Source organism: Anolis carolinensis, unplaced genomic scaffold (assembly GCF_035594765.1).
Source record: "Anolis carolinensis isolate JA03-04 unplaced genomic scaffold, rAnoCar3.1.pri scaffold_10, whole genome shotgun sequence".
Lineage (NCBI taxonomy): Eukaryota > Metazoa > Chordata > Lepidosauria > Squamata > Dactyloidae > Anolis > Anolis carolinensis.
Genome location: NW_026943821.1, coordinates 18,114,104 through 18,134,027, shown reverse-complemented (window position 1 = coordinate 18,134,027; position 19,924 = coordinate 18,114,104). Strand labels below are relative to the sequence as shown.

At 49.8% G+C, this 19,924-nt stretch overlaps 3 protein-coding genes across 8 annotated transcripts; all 3 read right to left on the bottom strand.

Annotated features, from left to right (window-relative positions):
- Positions 1 to 218: 218 nt before the first annotated feature.
- Positions 219 to 9,292, bottom strand: rragc (Ras related GTP binding C). The gene is made up of 7 exons (XM_062962808.1): positions 8,768 to 9,292; positions 7,484 to 7,687; positions 6,610 to 6,809; positions 5,535 to 5,649; positions 4,578 to 4,720; positions 4,213 to 4,361; positions 219 to 1,534 (listed from the first exon to the last, which is right to left on the bottom strand). The coding sequence occupies exons 1-7, from the start codon at positions 9,275 to 9,277 to the stop codon at positions 1,383 to 1,385; spliced, it is 1,473 nt and encodes a 490-aa protein (XP_062818878.1). The 5' UTR covers positions 9,278 to 9,292; the 3' UTR covers positions 219 to 1,382.
- Positions 9,293 to 11,384: 2,092 nt separating this feature from the next.
- Positions 11,385 to 12,460, bottom strand: mycbp (MYC binding protein). Its single transcript, XM_003226909.4, has 5 exons — positions 12,307 to 12,460; positions 12,146 to 12,218; positions 11,819 to 11,867; positions 11,582 to 11,711; positions 11,385 to 11,495 (listed from the first exon to the last, which is right to left on the bottom strand). Exons 1-5 carry the CDS (start codon positions 12,319 to 12,321, stop codon positions 11,439 to 11,441), a joined length of 324 nt encoding a protein of 107 aa, XP_003226957.1. The 5' UTR covers positions 12,322 to 12,460; the 3' UTR covers positions 11,385 to 11,438.
- Positions 12,461 to 14,225: 1,765 nt separating this feature from the next.
- On the bottom strand, positions 14,226 to 19,279 carry rhbdl2 (rhomboid like 2). 6 transcript variants are annotated; one of them, XM_008119905.3, is made up of 7 exons: positions 18,905 to 19,279; positions 18,650 to 18,798; positions 17,381 to 17,493; positions 17,110 to 17,210; positions 16,395 to 16,455; positions 15,782 to 15,843; positions 14,305 to 14,650 (listed from the first exon to the last, which is right to left on the bottom strand). In XM_008119905.3, exons 1-7 carry the CDS (start codon positions 19,262 to 19,264, stop codon positions 14,468 to 14,470), a joined length of 1,029 nt encoding a protein of 342 aa, XP_008118112.2. In that variant the 5' UTR covers positions 19,265 to 19,279; the 3' UTR covers positions 14,305 to 14,467. The 6 variants fall into 6 exon arrangements, 5 of the variants coding, with proteins under 5 accessions (XP_062818876.1, XP_008118112.2, XP_008118114.2 ...); XM_008119907.3 differs by having other exon boundaries at positions 14,510 to 15,685; XM_008119906.3 differs by lacking the exon at positions 15,782 to 15,843 and adding an exon at positions 15,514 to 15,685 and having other exon boundaries at positions 14,511 to 14,650.
- Between the last annotated feature and the right edge of the window lie 645 nt (positions 19,280 to 19,924).

Below are 19,924 nucleotides of genomic sequence, written 5' to 3'. Positions count from 1 at the left end.
ATTTCCAACATACCTCACAACCTCTGAGGATTCCTGCCATAGATGCAGGCAAAACGACAGGAGAAAATGCTTCTGGAACATGGCCATACATCCCAGAAAACTCACAGCAACCCAGATACCATGGAGGTCTGCTTTGCATCTATCCATCTAGGGTCTTCCAAACCCCTTCCTCCCTCCACATAGACCCACCTTCCAAGTCACACAGTACATAGAAGGCCTTACGGAGATAAAGGCATTTTATTAATGGAGCAGAGTGAGAGGTCCCCTCCGAAGAAGACAACAAGGAAGCAAGGAGAGCTGGGTCCGTCAGAGCATATGTTTGCGCTGACCTTTGGGCAAGAAATGCAACTGGAGGCTTTGGGGCCAGGGGTCAGCTCTGGTCAGAAGGGTCTTCTGGACGCAGGCGCATGCTGGAGGTGAGCGGAGGCTGCAGATGGTAGGAGGGCGGCAGGCACTTGCCCTCCCGGCAACGACAAATACAGGGCGCTTCCTGAATGGAGCCCAGGGCTGTCCATCAGACGTCACATTGCTGCACAGAAGCGAGACCTTTCCGCAAGAAGGTGCCCAAGGATCCAATGCGCACCAAGCCCACAGAGACATCAGCAAAGCTGGAGTTGTTTACTACAAAAAGCAGCCTTAAACCAGGCATGGAACAACTTGAGGCCTGCAGGAGTTTTGGACTTCAACTCCCACCATTCCTAACAGCCTCAGGCCCCTTCCTTTTCCCCCTCCGCCGCTTAAGCGGCGGAGGGGGAAAAGGAAGGGGCCTGAGGCTGTTAGGAATGGTGGGAGTTGAAGTCCAAAACACCTGGAGGGCCCAAGTTTGCCAATACCTGCTCAAAACCAAGGACAGGAACCACCAACAGAAGCTCATTAACCAGGTCATCAACAGGCCTGAGCCTCCAAACCAGTTCCGAGCAACCAAGTTAGGTTACCAATTCTTCTTTTAGAATATCCGGAAACGGAAATCAGCTCCTTCTTCACCGAGGCACCAAAATTGGAATTATTTTTCAGGTATTGTTACCACGGAACCAAGGACTACACGGAATGCTTGCCATTGTGCTCAACGAAGCCACGAGACGCAACGCTCTGAGTTTCGGCAACTTCCTGGCCACCGAGAACCGAATCGGTCGAGCAGCGGAACACTGAGCCAGTTCCAGTTCAGCCGCAGCGATCCGGGCCCGGTGTTCTCTGAGGGGGAAGTCCAAGCAGCCACCGAAGGAGGAGGAGGCTGGGCCAGGGCCGAGGCTATCCGCAAAGCAGAAGCGGCCACCTCGCTCCACCAGCCGCCCAGGGCAAGGCCTCCGTCTGCGGGCCGTGGAGGGCAGGCCGCACCTGCCTGCAATTTCTGGGTGGCCACCATCTTGCCTGCCGCCCCCGCCTCAGACGGCGCTCCTGGGGGTACCATTGTGAGTCACTGCCTTCAGGCCAGGGATATTGGCCTGGTGGCTGCAGGCCCGGTGGGAGGAGAGGCCCACCTCAAAGACCTCGTGGATGGCCTTCCGGAAGCAGTGGAAGTTGTAGTCTATCAAGCCTGCGAAGAAGAGGCGAAAGGGGGAGAAATGGTGAGGAAGACGGGGCCAAGGACACTGTAAAACACCCAACAACTGCAATAATAATAATAATAATAATAATAATAATAATAATAATAATAATAATAATAAGCAGATAAGGAGAAGACCTGGCTCTGGCTCAGAAATGGCACACTGAAGAAGGAGACAGAAGGCCTGATCCTTGCAGCCCAGGAGCAAGCCATCAGAACAAAGGCAATGAAGACCAAGATCGAAAAATCAGCTGATGACCCAAAATGTTGACTGTGCAAGGAAACCGACGAAACCATTGATCATATCCTCAGCTGCTATAAGAAAATTGCACAGACAGACTACAAACAGAGGCACAACTATGTGGCCCAAATGATTCATTGGAACTTATGCCTCAAGTACCACCTGCCAGCAGGAAAGAACTGGTGGGATCACAAACCTGCAAAAGTATTGGAAAATGAGCACGCAAAGATACTGTGGGACTTCCAAATCCAGACTGACAAAGTTCTGGAACACAACACACCAGACATCACAGTTGTGGAAAAGAAAAAGGTTTTGATCATTGATGTTGCCATCCCAGGTGACAGTCGCATTGACGAAAAACAACAGAAAAAAACTCAGCCACTATCAGGACCTCAAGATTGAACTTCAAAGACTCTGGCAGATTGAACTTCAAAGACTCTTCAAAGACTCTTCTCTCATGTCCCCGCATGGAGCTGGAGCTGATAAAGGTGGTCCCGGTGGTGATGGGCACACTGGGTGCCATGCCAAAAGATCTCAGCCGGCATTTGGAAACAATAGACATTGACAAAATCACGATCTGCCAACTGCAGAAGGCCACCCTACTGGGATCTGCACGCATCATCCGAAAATACATCACACAGTCCTAGACACTTGGGAAGTGTTCGACTTGTGATTTTGTGATACGAAATCCAGCATTTCTATCTTGTTTGCTGTGTCACAATAAAATAATAATAATAATAATAATAATAATAATAACTACTTTATTTTTGTATGCCACCACCATCTCCCCGAAGTGACTCAGAGCGGCTTACATGGGGACAAGCCCAATCAGTCACATTTACATCATAAAATACACTTTAAAACACAAGTATAAATTAGAACAAATTAAACATGCCTTAGTTAAAATAACATCATAATTATTATTATTATTTTATTTTTATACCCCGCCTCCATCTCCCCGGGGGGACTCGGGGCGGCTTACATGGGGCCAAATCCCAGGCAAATACAATAACAAACATAAAACAACATCAAATAACAGAAACCATGCGCAAATAAAAATTAAAAATTAACATAAAAGTAAAATAACAAACATTAGTAAAACACAAGCAACAGAATAATAAAAATGAACTGGGCAAAAGTGCGCTAAGTGAGTTTTGTAAACAAGAGGTAGTTAAAAGTGCTATAAGATTATGGGAGAGCACCTTGAAGTGGGGGTGAAGCCTGTGGCTATATCAGCGAGATTAACAATGCAAAGGTACAACTGATCAAGAAGTAATCGCCGGTATGAAATTTATCATACAACTGGGCAGTACTTATCCAAAGACCTGTGCGAAGAGCCAGGTTTTCAGGCTCTTCCTAAATGCTACCAAGGGCTTTTTTTCGTGTCAGGAGCAACTTGAGTCACTTCTGGAGTGAGAAAATTGGCCATCTGCAAGAACGTTGCCCAGGGGACGCCCGGATGTTTTGATGTTTTTACCATCCTTGTGGGAGGCTTCTCTCATGTCCCCGCATGGAGCTGGAGCTGATAAAGGGAGCTCATCCGCACTCTCCGGTCAGCAACCCAACCTTCAAGTCACAAGGCTTTAGTCCACTATGCCATCGGGGGCTACCAAGGTGGGAGCTATAAAACCATTAAAAAGTAATGTATCATCCTAGGGCATAATGGGTAATGTGCCTTTAAAATGTGCCATCCTAGGGCATAATGGGTAATGTGCCTTTAAAATGTACCATCCTAGGGCATAATGGGTAACTAACAACTCATCAAAGTTAGAACTGATATATAAATCAAAGCAGAAATACATGGGGTAGGAAGTAGGTTGGGAAAAAGTCCTGAGATGACAAAACAACTGTAAAGAGGAAAAGCAGATTTCAATATGAATAGGGGCCAGGTTGTAGGACCTTGTCTAATCAAAAGCACAACAGAACATCCATGTTTTTGGGTTGTTGTATGTTTTCCAGGCTGTATGGCCATGTATACCTCACAACCTCTGAGGATGCCTGCCATAGATGTGGGCGAAACGTCAGGAAAGAATACTTCTAGAACATGGCCATACAGCCTGGAAAATATACAACAACCCTGTGATCCCGACCATGAAAGCCTTCGACAACACATCCATGTTTTTAATTGCTTACGGAAGACAGCGAGGGTAGGTGCTAACCTAATCTCCCTGGGGAGGGAATTCCAGAGCCGGGGAGCCACCACAGAGAAGGCCCTCTCCCACGTTCCAACCAACCGTGCTTGCGAAGGGGGAGGAAGCCCGGCCGTGAATCCATTCCCATTCATTCCCACAGAGATCATTAAAAGCATCCAGGGCAGTCTGCAGACACCTAAGGCCTCCCAAAAGAGACCATGAGTTGAGCGCAGAGCAGCTCAGACCCCAGGAGAGAGGCCCATTTGAGGAAGCGGGGAAGTCTCGATTTGCCTCACCTTTGCGCTCAAAGCTCTCTTCTCTCAGGATGCAGACTAAAGCCAGGAACTTGGTCACCTCTTTGAGGTACAGGACGGTCGTATTGTTGAGCCGGATGATGGCCATGGATTCCTTGTCGTAAGCGCTTCCGCTGCCATCCTCCTTCAACCTGCAGCCGAGGGGGAGAGAGGAGGGCCACTGCTCAGCCACCGAGGGAGAGATGGGGAAATGGACAGATAGGGACTGCTCAGGACACCCTGGGCCGCAACAGCCCCACAGGAATTGGGATGCCCCAACAGGATGCGGAGCCTTCAAAACCACTCCAAAGAGTTCCCTCTGAAGGCCTCCTGAGCGGCTGCAACAGCTCCAAATGCAAGGCACTGACCCATAGATGCAGGAGACATCGATGACCACGTCGATCATGTCGCAGCAGAGTTCGTAGGACTGCATGTCAACCGGGGAGCTGTCCGTGGCAATGTAGATCTTGCTCACAACGTCAAAGAGGAAAGCCTTTTCAATCCCTGAATTCTGCAAAGGAGAAAAGGAAAACACAGAACCAGATTTGTATGTGTCAGCTGGGAATGTGAGGAAATGGGGGGCTTTGGCCCTGGAAGAATTCTCTGGAAAAAACTGCTTGTTTGGGGAAGGATTCCTCAAAATGGTGCCACTCATGCACTCCTCATTTGCAATGGACACCTTGGCCTTTCAAGACCAAAAAGGAAAAAAAGGAAAAGGAAAAAAGGAGTTTAACCAGGGAGTTATCCTTCTTTGTTACTATTGACATGGAACTTTGATTTTGAAGAAGAGTGTTACAAACCTTGAGAATATTATCAAGACTTTAATAACACTACTTTATGTACCAATAATTATATTTGTTAAAATTGGACATTTTGTTTGTTATATTGATATTGATACTATACATAAGTCTACCATTATTCATTGTGTAAACCACAGGAACGGAGTTACGGTCAATCATCAGGTTTATTTAAACCCGATTCAGATTCGAGACAATTTTGAATTATATGTATTTATCTGTACAGTTGGAATATATAAACTGATACTACAATCATAATATATAAGTGACTATATCACTATAGAAGTATAGAACTATAACATAACTTACTTTATATTATATTATATACCATACTTTTTCTTTTTTTTCTTTTTTCTGTATATAATAGACATCTGTGCATATAGCTGCTAGTTTTCAAGACCAAAAGCAACCCGAATTCATTCCATTCAACCCATGCAGCAATCTTTAACACTAAGCTCCCAAATGACCACTAAAACTATACTGTAGTGATATAAAAACCAACCATACAAATAAGGAACTATCACTTACTGATATGAAGATATTCAGCAGGTTTTCTAACGTTGGCAACTGCGGAATGAGCTTCTGTACCACTTTACTGAAGGCTTCAAATATTGAATGATCGTAGATGCTGGTCAGGTAAAAGCTACAAGGCAGAGACTGGGAGTTAGCCCCTTCGGAGGACCCCTCCTTCACTAGCTGAGGGGAAAGCGCAGTAGAGTCCCACTTATCCAAGACTCACTTATCCAAGGTTCTGGATTATCCAATGCATTTTTGTAGTCAATGTTTTCAATATATCGTGATATTTTGGTGCTAAATTTGTAAGTACAGTAATTACAACATAACATTACTGCGTATTGAACTACTTTTTCTGTCAAATTTGTTGTATAACATGATGTTTTGGTGCTTAATTTGTAAAATCATAACCTAATTTAATGTTTAATAGGCTTTTCCTTAATACCTCCTTATTATCCAAGATATTCGCTTATGCAAGGTCCTGCCAACTTGTTTAGCTTGGATAAGTGAGACTCTACTGTACTTTCAATCTCCTTGTCAAGGAGTCCCCAGTGGTGTAATGGGTTAGACTCTTGTGCCAGCAGGACTGCTGACCGAAAGGTCAGTGGTTCGAATGTGGGGAGCGGGGTGAGCTCCCATCTGTCAGCTCCAGCTCCCCAAGCAGGGACATGACAGAGGCCTCCCTCAGGATGGTAAAACATCAAACATTCGGGTGCCCCCTGGGCAACGTCCCTGCAGACAACCAATTCTCTCACACCAGCAATGACTTGTAGTTTCTCAAATTGCTCCTGACACACAAAAATAATCCTTGTCTGCAAGATCTGCACAGCAAGAGGCACCAAAGCCCAGAGCGTTTCCCCAGAACCTTCATGAGCTTCATGAGGAAACAATGTCATTCAGACATTAATGATAATAGTAATAACAACAACAATAGAATGGCAATGGTAACCCTAACACAGCCCTGGGCCAACTTGAGTCCAAATGTTTTGGACTTCAACTCCCACCATTCCTAATGGCCTACTGGCTCTTTGGAATTAAGAGAGGGAAGGAGGGCCTGAGTTTGCCCAGGCCTGGCCTCAAGGCCTCCCACCTAAGATGCAGCTTCTCCAGCCCGGCGTCTCCCAAGTCGTCGTTGGCCCGCTGGTGGATGTCCCTCTGTGTCTCAATCTTGTGGTCATCAGAGAGGCCGTCCACTTTGTGGATGAAGACCTCGAAGTTCATGTCAGGGTTGATCTTGTAGGCCTTGGAGACGGTGATGTGGAGCCGGGTCAGGGCCTCCATGTAGTCGTCCTGCAGAGCGGAGGAGAGGTCAAAGGGAGAAGGGACTCCTAGAATCATAGCTTTTCAGCACTGGAACTCTCTGCCTCGGAGTGTGATGGAGGCTCCTTCTTTGGAGGCTTTTAAGCAGAAGTTGGGTGGCCATCTGTTGGGGGTACTTTGAATGTGATTTTCCTGCTTCTTGGGGAGGCCATCCAGTCCAAACCCATTCTGCCAAGAAGTAGGAAAATCGCATTCAAAGTACCCCCGAGATATGGCCATCCAGCCTCTGCTTAAAAGCCTCCCCCAAACTCTGGGACAGAGAGGGTGAGTTCCACTGCTGAACAGCTCTCCTTCCTTTACTGTAGTTTGAAGCCGTTGTTCTGCGTCCTAGTCTCCAGGGCAGCAGAAAACAAGCCTGCTCCCTTCTCCCTATGACTTCACCTCACATCTTGATCTATGGCCCTCATTTCTCCTCTCAGCCTTCACTTCTGCAGCCTAAACATGCCCAGCTCTTTAAGCTGCTCCTCATAAGGCTTGTTCTCCAGACCCTTGATCATTTTAGTCACCCACATTCCAGCTTGACAACTTCTCCCTTCAACTGAGGTGCCCAGAATAGGACACAGTGTGATTCCAGGTGTGGTCTGACCCAGGGAAGCCCTGGGCAGGGAAGAAGGGGGCCTCCCACATGCCCACCCATCCCAGACCTGGGCGTCGATGACGTAGATGAGGGCCCCGGTGCCCCGGAAGATCATCTCGTAGTCAAAGGCCGGGTCGAAGAAGTCCATCTGGCCCGGGAAGTCCCAGATCTGGAAGTTGACGAAGGAGCTGCTGGAGACGTCGTCCTTGTAGATCTTGTTGGTGCTCTCCAGGAAGAGCGTCTCGTTGGGTGACATCTTGTGGAAGACCACCTAAGAGAAAGCACTTTAGAACTATGCCATTGCACCTTAGTATAGGTAGCCCTGTCATGCCATCCCCTCCACCAACCTGGTGGTCCATTTTATTCTATTTTATTTTAACTGATTTTATTTTTAACTGATTTATATGTTAACTGAGTTTTTATGATTTATTGTATTGTTTTGGTTAAGGGAACTGTTTTGTATAACTGCTGATTTTACTGTCTGTGTATTGCAATGTGTTTTACTGATTTATTGTTTTGTATTTCGGGCTTCTGACCCAGCCGCCCCGAGTCCCTGCTGGGAGATGGTGGTGGGGTAGAAAAATAAAGTATTATTATTATTATTATTATTATTCTCTCTCTCTCTCTCAGTCGCATAGTCGTTTCTGAGAGAGAGAGAGAGAGAGAGAGAGAGAGAATAATAATTATTATTATTATTATCAAAAGGAGCCCCGATGGCGAAGTGAGTTAAAGCACTGAGCTGAAGACTGAAAGGTCCCAGGTTCAAACCCCGGGAGCAGTTTTGAACGGCGCTCCATGTGGTCATGCCGGCCACATGACCTTGGAGGTGTCTACGGACAACGCCGGCTCTTCGGCTTAGAAATGGAGATGAGCACTAACCCCCAGAGTCAGACATGACTGGACTTAACGTCAGGGGAAACGTTTACCTTTACTATTATTATTTACTATTATTTACTATTAAGGGTTTTTTTCATGTCAGGAGCAACTTGAGTCGCTTCTGGAGTGAGAGAATTGGCCGTCTGCAAGGAAGTTGCCCAGGGGACGCCCGGATGTTTTGATGTTTTTATCATCCTTGTGGGGAGGCTTCTCTCATGTCCCCGCATGGAGCTGGAGCTGACAGAGGGAGCTCATCCGTGCTCTCCCTGGGTGGGATTCGAACCTGGCAGCCTTCAGGTCAGCAACCCAACCTTCAAGCCACCAGGGGCTCCTGGGCAGAGGTTGTCAAGGGAACCGTTGCCTAGGAGACCCCGCCCCTCACTCCCTCACCTCTCCTGCTCCCGGGGAGGGGGTGGGGAAGAGGTCGTCAAGGGAACCGTTGCCTAGGAAACCGCTCCCTTCTTCCCTTCCTCACCTTTTGGATGGAGGACTTCCCACTCCTCCTGAGGCCCATCAGCAGGATCCGCGGCTGCTTCGAGGCGTCCCCGGCGCCGCTTCCTCCTCCGGAGCCCAGGCCCAGCTCGATCCCGGCCCCGCCCCCGACGCTGCCATCCTCCTCTTCTTCCTCGCCGTCCTCCTCATCCGGGGCCCCGCCGCCTGCCGCCCCGCTTCCTCCTCCTCCTCCTCCCGCCGCTTCCCGGTCATCGTCCTCCTCTTCCTCCTCCTCGTCGGCGCCGTATCCGAAGTCCTTCGGGAAGGCCTCCCCCGCCAACGCCGCCGCTCCGGTTTCCTCGGCAGAACTGGAGGTCAACGAGGGCCCGCCCGGGCCGAACTGCAGCGCCGACATCGCCCGGGAGCAGCGACAGAGGCGGGCCTTCGAAGGGCCTCCCAGCACTTCCGGATCGACGCCTCCTTCTTCTCCCGGGAACCCAGGCGGCGTCGGACCGGAAGTCTGTCCCGCGTCCTTTCTGCGCATGCGCCCCATGGGAGCCGTGCAACAAGTTTGTGCAGTTTGTGTTATCGAAGGCTTTCATGGACGGAATTACCGGATTGCTGTGAGCTTTCTGGTCTGTATAGCCATATCCCAGAAGCATTCTCTCCTGACGTTTTGCCCGCATCTATGGCAGGCATCCTCAGAGGTTTTGAAGTCTGTTGGAAACTAAGCAAGTGGGGTTTATATATCTGTGGAATGTCTGCTTGAGGCAAGTGTGAATGTTGCAACTGGCCAGATAACACTTCCCAACAAAGGATTGCCCCCAAGCAAGAAACAGCCAAGCTTTGAAGCTGCAAGGCTATTCAATGCTTAATAAATGGGGCCACAAAGTGGAGTCCACAACATGCAAGTGTGGAAAAGAGTAAACCACAGAACACCTACTACAATGCAGCCTGAACCCTGCAACATGCATCATGCGAGGTCTTACAGAAACACCAGACGCACTCCAAGGGACTAGCTACTGGTCAAAGGACATTTATTATCATGCCAAGTTTTTAAACTTTGTGTTTCCAAATACAGTAGAGTCTCACTTATCCAACATAAACGGGCCGGCAGAATCTTGGATAAGTGAATATCTTGGATAATATGGAAGGATTAAGAAAATGCCTATTAAACATCAAATTAGGTTATGATTTTACAAATTAAGCACCAAAACATCATGTTATACAACAAATTTGACAGAAAATGTTATGTTGTAATTACTGTATTTACGAATTTAGCACCAAAATATGATATATTGAAAACATTGACTACAAAAATGCCTTGGTTAATCCAGAACCTTGGATAAGCAAGTCTTGGATAAGTGAAACTCTACTGTACATCACAACTTGTACCCTCGGTTCGCTTGTGACATGATAAATATTCAATGCTAATCAAGGTGGCCAATAGCAACATTCACACCTGCCTCAAACAGACAAGAGTTCTTTCTGCCATCCTGGACATTATTGCACAGAGATCTATATAAATCCCACTTGCCTAGTTTCCAACAGACCTCACAACCCATAGATGTGGGTGAAACAAAAGGAAAGAATGCTTCCGTAACATGGCCATACCGCCCGGAAAACTCACAGCAAACCTTTCTGAGAGACAAGACCCCCTGCCTCCCTCCCCTTCCCCCCTGTGCCCCCCTCCCAGACCCCCGTCCCCAAAACCTGCAGCTCTTAAAGGCTCAGGACTCCTCCTCTCCCTCCCTCCTTCTCAAGTCAGTCCCCCAATAGGCCTCTTAAGCAGGCCTGTAGGAGCCCCCGATGGCATAGTGGATTAAAGCCTTGTGACTTGAAGGTTGTGTTGCTGACCTAAAAGCTGCCAGGTTCGAATCCCACCCAGGGAGAGTGCGGATGAGCTCCCTCTATCAACTCCAGCTCCCTGCGGGGACATGAGAGAAGCCTCCCACAAGGATGATCAAAACATCAAAACATCTGAGCGTTCCCCGGGCAACGTCCTTGCAGGCGGCCAATTCTCTCACACCAGAAGCGACTTGCAGTTTTTTAAGTCGCTCCTGACATGAAAAAAAAAATCAGGCCTGTAGCCAGGGAGGGGGGGGGGTTAGGGGTTCAAACCCACCCATTCAAACCCACCCACCCCCCAATTTTTCAGGTTTAAAAAAAACCTGGTTTATTCATGATTTTTAACTGGTTAACCAAATCCCCATGCTAAGTCTATGAGACGCAAAAAATTAAAAGTCCCTCTAGAACTGCAAGCACTATCTCAAGCAAATATTGTCAGGCCTATAGCGGGGGGGGGGGGGGGGTGTTAGGGGTTCAACCCCCCCCCCCAAAAAATGTTCAAACACCCCCCCCCCCCATTTTTTCTGGCTATGACCCTGCTCTTAAGGGAAACTACTTTGATAGGGAAGCACACTTTGCAGCTGCCAATCAAACGGGACTGGCTTGAAGACTGGTCTGTGTGTCAGAGCAGTTAATGTTTCCGATTCCATACTGCACAGCTGCTTGCTGACTTCCCACAGCAATGGAGGAAAGGCCCTCTCCTGCCTGCCTCCCTCTCTGCTTTGTGTGCTTTCTCTCACAAGGAGTGCCCAAAGATGGGTAAGAAGAAGAATCAGTGGCGCAGTAAAGAAGGAAAGGACCGAGTCAAGCTCTGCCTGCTTGCCTGTCTGTTTTTATTGCAAACCATAGGAAGAGTCCCCCCATTCCTACTGCTGCTGCTGCTGTTGTTGCTTCTCCTCTGGAGGTGGTTCATACTGCGCCAGCTGCGAAGAGTAAAGAGCAGCCCCATTAGCCTTTTGCCAGAAGAGATGAGCTTGTGAAAACCCTCCACTACATTCGCCGCCCTGACCTTGGCCTTGAGTTTCCGGTTCTCCTCCAGGACGACCTCGTACTTCTCCTTCAGCTCCGCCACTTCCAGGCGAAGGGCTTCCACTTCTGGGTTCTCCGGGGCCGTGGCACCCAAGTGGTGCTTGAGGAAGCTGCACCGGGAAGTTAAGGAAAGAAGGGCTGCGAAGGGGAAGAGGGGAAGGGGTCCCGTTGTCCATCCTCCCTCCCTTCTGCAGGCTTGTAAGTGCTTGAAGGATACTCCAGGGCACAGTTGGGCTTCTCGGGCTCCTCATACAGGGCTACCAGCACTGAAAGAGAGGAAGAATGAGTCAGAGACAGAGAGAGAGTACTAGGCCCTTCCCTGGGCCTACTACTGGCATGGGCCAAAGTTGGGCCTTCCTTGCAGGTGTTTTGGACTTCAACTCCCAGCATTCCTCACAGCCTCAGGCCCTTTCCTTTTCCCCCTCAGCCGCTTAAGCGGCTGAGGGGGAAAAGGAAGGGGCCTGAGGCTGTGAGGAATGCTGGGAGTTGAAGTCCAAAACACCTGCAAGGAAGGCCCAACTTGGCCCCATTCCTGGCCTACTACCTTTGGTGAGGCTGTCCATCACGCCCGACTTCTCCAGGTAGCGGCGGAACTGCTCCCGCTTCGAGTCGGCGGCCTGAAGAGAGGGAGGGAGAAGGATTAGCCCACGGAAGCCCCGGTTCCTTTCTCTGCTTCCCCATCTTCTCCTCGCGCTGCTCGCCTACCTTGTAATTCGCCATCAGGGCAGCGTTCGCCTGCTCCGGAAGCAGGACTGCGCCTGCGCTGAGGGGCTCTTGTAGGCCCGGCGGCGTCCCCCTGTCGCCATGGAGACGGCGCCTCAATGAGCCCAATCACCGCCCGGCTGCTAGGCTCCGCCCCCTCCTCAGGCCATAGATTTCTGGGAGCGGCCTTCCGGCCCGGCGCATTTCCGCCACACACACACACACATAAACATACTCATAGAATCATAGAATAGTAGAGTTGGAAGAGACTTCATGGGCCATCCAGTCCAACCCCCTGCCAAGTAGCAGGAAATCGAGTTCAAAGCACCCCCCACTCACAGGGTTGTTGTGTGTTTTTCGAACGGTATGGCCATGTTCCAGAAGCATTCTCTTCTGACGTTTCTCCCACATCTACGGCAGGCATCCTCAGAGGTGATGAGGTATAAACACATTCACAGTCAGTTGTCGAAGGCTTTCATGGCCGGGATCACAGGGTTGTTGTATGTCTTTCGGACTGTGTGGCCATGTTCCAGAAGTATTCTCTCCTGACGTTTCGCCCACATCTATGGCAGGCATCCTCAGAGGTTGTGAGGTATGGATAAACTAAGTAAGGAAAGGAAAGAATATATATCTGTGTAGAGTCCAGGGTGTGACAAGAGTCCTTTGTCACTGGGAAGCCAGCATTAATGTTTCAGTTAATCACCCTAATTAGCATTGGAAAGATTTTGTCTCTTGCCATTCACAGTCTATCTATCCCTTTCTCTCTGTTGCCCTCTCTCTCGCTGTGCCACTTTCCTTCTGAAAAGCGGGGCCAATGTGTCGTCGAAGGCTTTCGTGGCCAGAATCACTGGGTTGCTGTGAGTTTTCCAGGCAGTGTGACCGAGAGGGACGTGGGTTTAAAAAGAATTTTCAAAGATATTTGTAATGACTATAAGTCCCGTATGTTTTGATTGACCTAAGTTGCAAAAGGCCTATGTTTGAGGAAGGCCTGCACTTGAGAGAAAATGCTGATGTTTGGGAAAAGAGTTGTTCCAGAGAAAATAAGTTACTTTCAAATAATAACAATATATCAAGTCAGAACCGGTTCCCATAGGATTTCGAGCGTATACTTGCAACAGGTCAGGGTCAGTAACATGAAAGCACCATTGTCTAAAGAATTACATGTTGTTACAGCATAGAAAACCAAAGAGATTGCATAATGGTTAAAGATGCTTGTGACGTAGACAACATTAGACAAATGGGGTAAATGATCTTTGTAAACCAATAAGGATATGCTTACTAATTTCTGTGGAGGTGATAAAACCCTTGCAACCATTTTGGAAATTTGGACAAATCCTTTGATTGCATGTATGCATGTATTTGTCACATTGCTATGGCCACGCAATAAATAGTTCTTTTGCAGTTTGAAGATCCAATTTTTGTGGTGTTTTTCCTCGCCCTCTTTACAGAAAAGGGGCCTTTTGCTTTTGACTTTGGATTAAGAGGAGTGTTTTTACATCTTTGCCCCTTCGTGACCATATTCCAGAAGCATTCTCTCCTGACGTTTCGCCCGCATCTATGGCAGGCATCCTCAGAGGTTGTGAGGTCTGTTGGAAACTAGGGAAAAGGGGCAAAGGTTTGCCCCAAGCAGTAAGCAGCCAGACCTATTCAATGCTAATCAAATTGGCCAATGGAAACATTCACACTTTCATTAAACACACTTTCATTTAAACATTCCAAGAGAAGAGTTCTTTCTGCCACCCTAAACATTCCACAGATATATAAACCCCACTTGCATAGTTTCCAACAGACCTTACAATCTCTCAGGATGCCTGCCATAGATGTGGGGAAAATGTCAGGAGAGAATGCTTCTGGAACATGGACATACAGCCCGAAAAAACCCTGGAGGAAGGGCCAAAGTGTGCCCATACCTGGTGTAGACTCACTATGCAACTGCATTATATGGCCTGGCCCTCAGCCCCCACCCCCAGACCTCCTGAACAGAGGACAAGGACAGCAATGGAAAAGCTCTGTTTCTTTAATATCAAGTACAAAAGGCACACAGTCCCGTAGTGAGAAGGCAGCGCAAGGGACCGTGCGGTCCCCAAATAGGCAGAACGTAGCATACAAATATACTTCTGAATATTTTTATCCTTTAAGGCTCTGGGGCATCCATCCCATCTTTCTACTGGTTTGCTGGAGAGAGGAACACATTGAAGAACACAGCAAACACCATGAAGAGCACATAGGCACCAATGCAGGCCCAGAACCGGGGGTCCTTGGCGAAATTTCTGTCGAAGGAGCTGAATATGACGTATCCCACTGACATCCCGGCCAGTCCGCCCGCAATGTGGGCCACGAAGGAAACCTTTGGAGAGAAGACATACACAACACAAACACGATACTGACACATGCGCTTAATGGTGCCATTTGTTTGGGCTCAAGGAGGAGCCAGAGGCAGCCACAAGAGGAAGTAAGAGAAGAAGAAGATGAGAAAGCAGGCAGGAGCTGAGCGCTGGCCCCAAAGAGCCTCCAGGGAGGCAGAATCAAAGGGGATATGGGGGGGCTCCATGCCGACAGAGCAAGAGGGCTATTAGGCCATATGCATCTGGTGCCCCCAACACACGTTTCTGTCCTCGGAGGGTTGTTCCACCTCTCTCCCTTATTCGGAGGAGCGCTACCAGGCTCCCAAAGGGCCGGTTTGTACAACCCAAAGACCTTCTCGGGGAAGGCAGCAGCCCCACCGGCATAGGGGATCCTGATGTCTGCCTTCCCTCAGTGGGGTGCTCACATGGGTGACGGACAATGGGGGCCGGCCAGAAATGGAGGGTGAGGACACGATCCCTTCCACTCAGGGCCACCCAGAAGTCTGGGAATTACCTTCCCACCCGGAGCCTCCGGTGGCGTAGTGGATTAAAGCCTTGTGACTTGAAGGTTGGGTTGCTGATTTGAAAGCTGCCAGGTTCGAATCCCACCTGGGGAGAGCGCAGATAAGCTCCCTCTATCAGCTCCAGCTCCATGCGGGGACATGAGAGAAGCCTCCCACAAGGATGGTAAAAAACATCAAAAGATCCTGGTGTTCCCTGGGCAACGTCCTTGCATACGGCCAATTCTCTCACACCAGAAGCGACTTGCAGTTTCTCAAGTAGCTCCTGACACGAAAAAAACCTTCCCACCTTGGCCTTGCCTCCCAAGCATCCCTCAGCCCCCTGGGGCTCCTGACAGACTCACGGCAGAGGAGGGGAGCACCATCCAGCCTGAGGGCAGCCTCATCTCATGGAAGAAGAGAGAGGAAGAAGAGAGAGGAGGTAGAGGGCAGCCACTGCCTGCGATGGAAAGTCAGCAGAAGGAAGAGAGTCCAAACCCATCTGAGCAAAGAGGAGGAGAGTCAGCCGCCAGAAGCCTGGAGGGAAGGAGACAAGGACACCAGCTTTATTCAGCAGAATGGCAGAAGAATGCCCCGCAGTCTGAGGTCTGGTCCCATAAGACATGCTTTTACCTTCAACCCATCCGCATCTGAGAGAAACCTTCTGTACAGAGCAAACCCCACGTCTGTTCCCACTAAGAAACCAAGACAATGGGTTAGAAGCCAAATCCAAAAGCCTCCCCCTCCCCCTCATGTTTCTGGGCCTCCTCTTCTGCTCTCCAACAAGTGCAGAGGCCCATCCCAGATGCTCCTGGTCCGCCCTTGGACGGGAGACCGCCCTGGGCCAAAGCAGCAATGGCCAGAGAGGCCGGATGCCCTTTGGGTGACATAAGTGGTCTCCATCAGGACTCAGATCCCTTCAGATCCCATATCCTGAGTAAGTAGAAGTAGGCTGTTTACAGAAAGCTTCCCCCCACAAAAAAATACATAAACCGCACAAATCAGAAATAACTGGCTCACTTTAGCTGAGCAGTGTACAGTCATCCTAAGTTCTAACCAGGTGTGATACCTTTATAAAATGAGATACTGCTGGGAGAGAATATGACGGAGTAGGGTGGGCTTCCTCTTACTCTTCCCTACCCATAACTCCTCCTTTCCAGGGCCAGAATGAGGACCCAGAGGCTCCCAGCAGCCTCCCAGTCTGACTGAAATGAGGTAGGAGAAGTAGAGAAGGAGGGAGGGCTACCTATGATGAAGATGAAGAGCAGCCTGGCAACACCAAACAGCGGGATCATTTCTCTGAAGTTCTGTAAATAAGAGAAACAAGGACAAATATTATTATTATTATTATTATAACATCATTCCTTACCAAGCAATATAGTTGCCTCATGTAAGTCCTGGACTTACAGATGCCTTGCTGGGCACAATGCTTCTCTGCATGACCACCACCCCCCAGCATTCCCATCAGTGGCCAAAGGGTGTCTACACTTCATCTGGACAGGTTTCTGCCATAACAGAAATGGCCGCCTTCCCCAGAAGAATGGGCCCTTGTGCCTTTGATGCCAGTCTCTGGGTTCAGGTCAGTTGCCAACCACCTCCTCCCTGCCCACAACTGATCACAGCAGCTGCTTTTGCCAGCAGAAAGAACAGGTCAGTGCCTTTGCCAACGCCAGATCCCCCAGATTCACGATTCTGCTGCTAAAGTGTGCTATGACCCATGGGCCCAAAGAGATTCTGTCCCCACAGCATTGGGTTCTGTCTCCAAGCGGTTTGGCTGCCTCTTGTTACAGTCTGTGAGGTTTTGCTAACATCTGTGTGTTTCAGTGTTGGCTCACAGCAATCCTATGAATGTAATGGGGCTTTCTGCACTCTTGCAAACGCCATTATTTGAGGGAAAGACGGCACCCAAAGTGGAATGACATTTCTATCCCACCTCCCCCTGCCCGCCGGCCCTTCCTTACCACCAGCACGTTCATGAAGTATCCTCCAATCAAAGCATAGACACCCCCTGAAGCTCCGACAAGGCCCAGGAGTGGGTCACAGACTGAACTGGCCAAGGACCCTGGAAAGAAAGGAAGGAGAATGAAGAAGGTCCCACAGTTCTTGGAGGGGTCTGGTCCTGATCCAGCACCCACCTGCCTGCCCCAAGGGTGCTCCAAGAATCCCATGAAGGAAACACGGCCCTGTCTCCCTCCCTCCCTCGCCCCACAGGACCCTTCATTTCCCGCTCACCTCCCAGCACTCCTGCAAGGTAGACAAGCCCAACTCGGTGTCCCTTGTGAACCAGCTCCAGTGGGATCCCCAGGACAAGCTGCAGCACCAGGTTCCCCAAGATGTGCTCAATGCTGCAAAGGGAGAGAGCGAGCAGAGGACAGCAAGGCTCTTCCAGGTCCCAATGCATTCCGCACACTCAGGCTTCTGTTCTGCCATTGTGGTTCAGTTCAGGCTGAGCAAAAGCCACCTAAGAAGTGACCCAACGGGGAAAGGGTCCCTCCGCCAGTCCCACAGGACCCACCTTCTACAGGCTGACGTTTTTGCCCAAACTACTGCCTATAAAACTACAATAGGGACAAAACCATTGGTTACAATGTTGATTCTGCAAGTTCAGCAGCTCAGTGCTTTAACACACTGTGCCACCAGGGGCACCAATATTATAAGTATATACAATATATTATAATTTATAAATTGTTGTATATATATTATGTGTGTGTGTGTGTGTGTTTGTAAAATTAGCATAGCATGTTGCTATGGCACAGGAGGCAAGATGGAAGTATTTTCCTGGCTCTTAGGTTGGTATGATGTCTTCCTGCCCCCACCCCCCATTCTTCACTCTGGTCCCAGAGTGGCAGTTATTCCTTGGTGGGAGGGGCTGCCAACGGATGGAACAGGAGACAGGATGGTATGATGTCTTTCTGCCCCCCCCTTTCTTCATTCATGGTAGTAAAGGTAAAGGTTTCCCCTGATGTTAACCCCTGGGGGTTGGTGCTCATCTCCATTTCTAAGCCGAAGAGCCGGCGTTGTCTGTAGACACCTCCAAAGTCATGTGGCCGGCATGACTGCATGGCGCGCCGTTCCCTTCCCGCCGGAGCGGTACCTATTGATCTACTCACATTTACATATTTTCGAACTGCTAGGTTGGCAGGAGCTGGGGCTAACAGTGGGCGCTCACTCCGCTCCCCGGATTTGAACCTGGGACCTTTCAGTCTGCAAGTTCAGCAGCTCAGCGCTTTAACACACTGTGCCACCCATTCATTCATTCATTTGTTTCTTTCATGAAAATGAACAAAATCTGGCTACCAGTATTCAAAAAACTCTAAAATCAGGACAGTAAATAAAGAGCAACACTCAGAAAACAGGGGAATTCCAGACAGGAAACAATCAGGGCCAGCTAACACCTCCCCACAAAGGATTTCCCACAGGCAGTAATCAGCCAGGCTTTGAAGCTGCAAGGCCATTCAATGCTTCTATATCCATGCATTCCCTTCCTCCGCCTTTTCCTACCCGGCGTGGACCAGCATGTAGGAGAGGAAGCGCCAGGCCTGGCTCCTCCGGTCGGGGCGGTAGGTGAGGGGGCTTTCCCAGATGCCGCTCTCCAGCGTCACCCACTGGGCCTGGGGCTCCCGCACCGCGTAGAAGGCGAAGACGGACAGCTGCGGAGACAGGACGAGAGGGCGGCTCTGCCGGGGAAGGAAGGGAGGGAGGGAGGGGGCTGCCAATGCAGCGGGACTCCTCCTCGCCCCCTCCCTCCCTTCGCACCTCGGCGGCGCTGACGAGGAGGATGAAGAGCGGCGGCGGGAGGCAGGAGGCGCGCTCCAGGTACGAGGCCCGCGCGCCCTCCGGAAGCACCCACCGCGACGCCGACTCGTGCACGCGCCCACAGAGCCCCCGCCGCCCGCTTTCTGCCTCCGCCTCCGCCGCGCTCAGACCGGACAGCTCCATCTCCGGACGGAGGAGGAGGAATTCTTTCCCCGCGATCCTCTCTCCTTTCCGGCCTGAAGCGCCGCGTGGCGACCGCAGGACGGAGCTTCCTCGCCCCTCGTAGGGGAGGGGAAGGAAGGGAAGCCACGCCCCCCGCCCCGCCCCGCCCACAAAACCTGACCCCTCCGTCGCAGGCATGAACCGTCAGCGAAGGGAAGCCCCGCCCCCCGCCCCGCCCACAAAACCTGGCCCCTCCCTCGCAGGCATGGACAAACTTCAGCCCTCCCGCCAGGTACTTTGGACTGAAAGCTGGAAGGCTGTTAGGAATGGTGGCAGTTGAGGTCCAAAACACCTGGAGGGAGGGCCCAAGTTGGCCCATGGCAGAATCACTGCCTTGCTGTGAGTTTTCCGGGCTGTATGACCATGTTCCAGAAGCATTCTCTCCTGACGTTTTGCCCACATCTATGGCAGGCATCCCCAGAGGTCGTGAGGCATGTTGGAAACCAGGCAAGAGAGGTTTATATATCTGTGGAAGGTCCAGACTCTTGTCTGTTTGAATGTTGCAATCAGTCACCTTGGTTAGCATTGAAAAGCCTTGCAGCTTCAAGGCCTGGCTGATTTCTGCCAGGGGGTTCCTTTATTGGGAGGTGTTAGCTGCCCCTGATTGTTTCTTGCCTGGAATTCCTCTTTCTTCTGAGTGTTCTTTATTTACTGTCCTGATTTTAGTGATTTTTTTAATACCAGTAGCCAGATTTTATTCATTTTCATGTAATTTTAGTAATTATTGTATTAATAATTAGTATATTATTGTTCTATACCACTATGGTAAAGGTATTGTTCTATACCACTATATTGCAA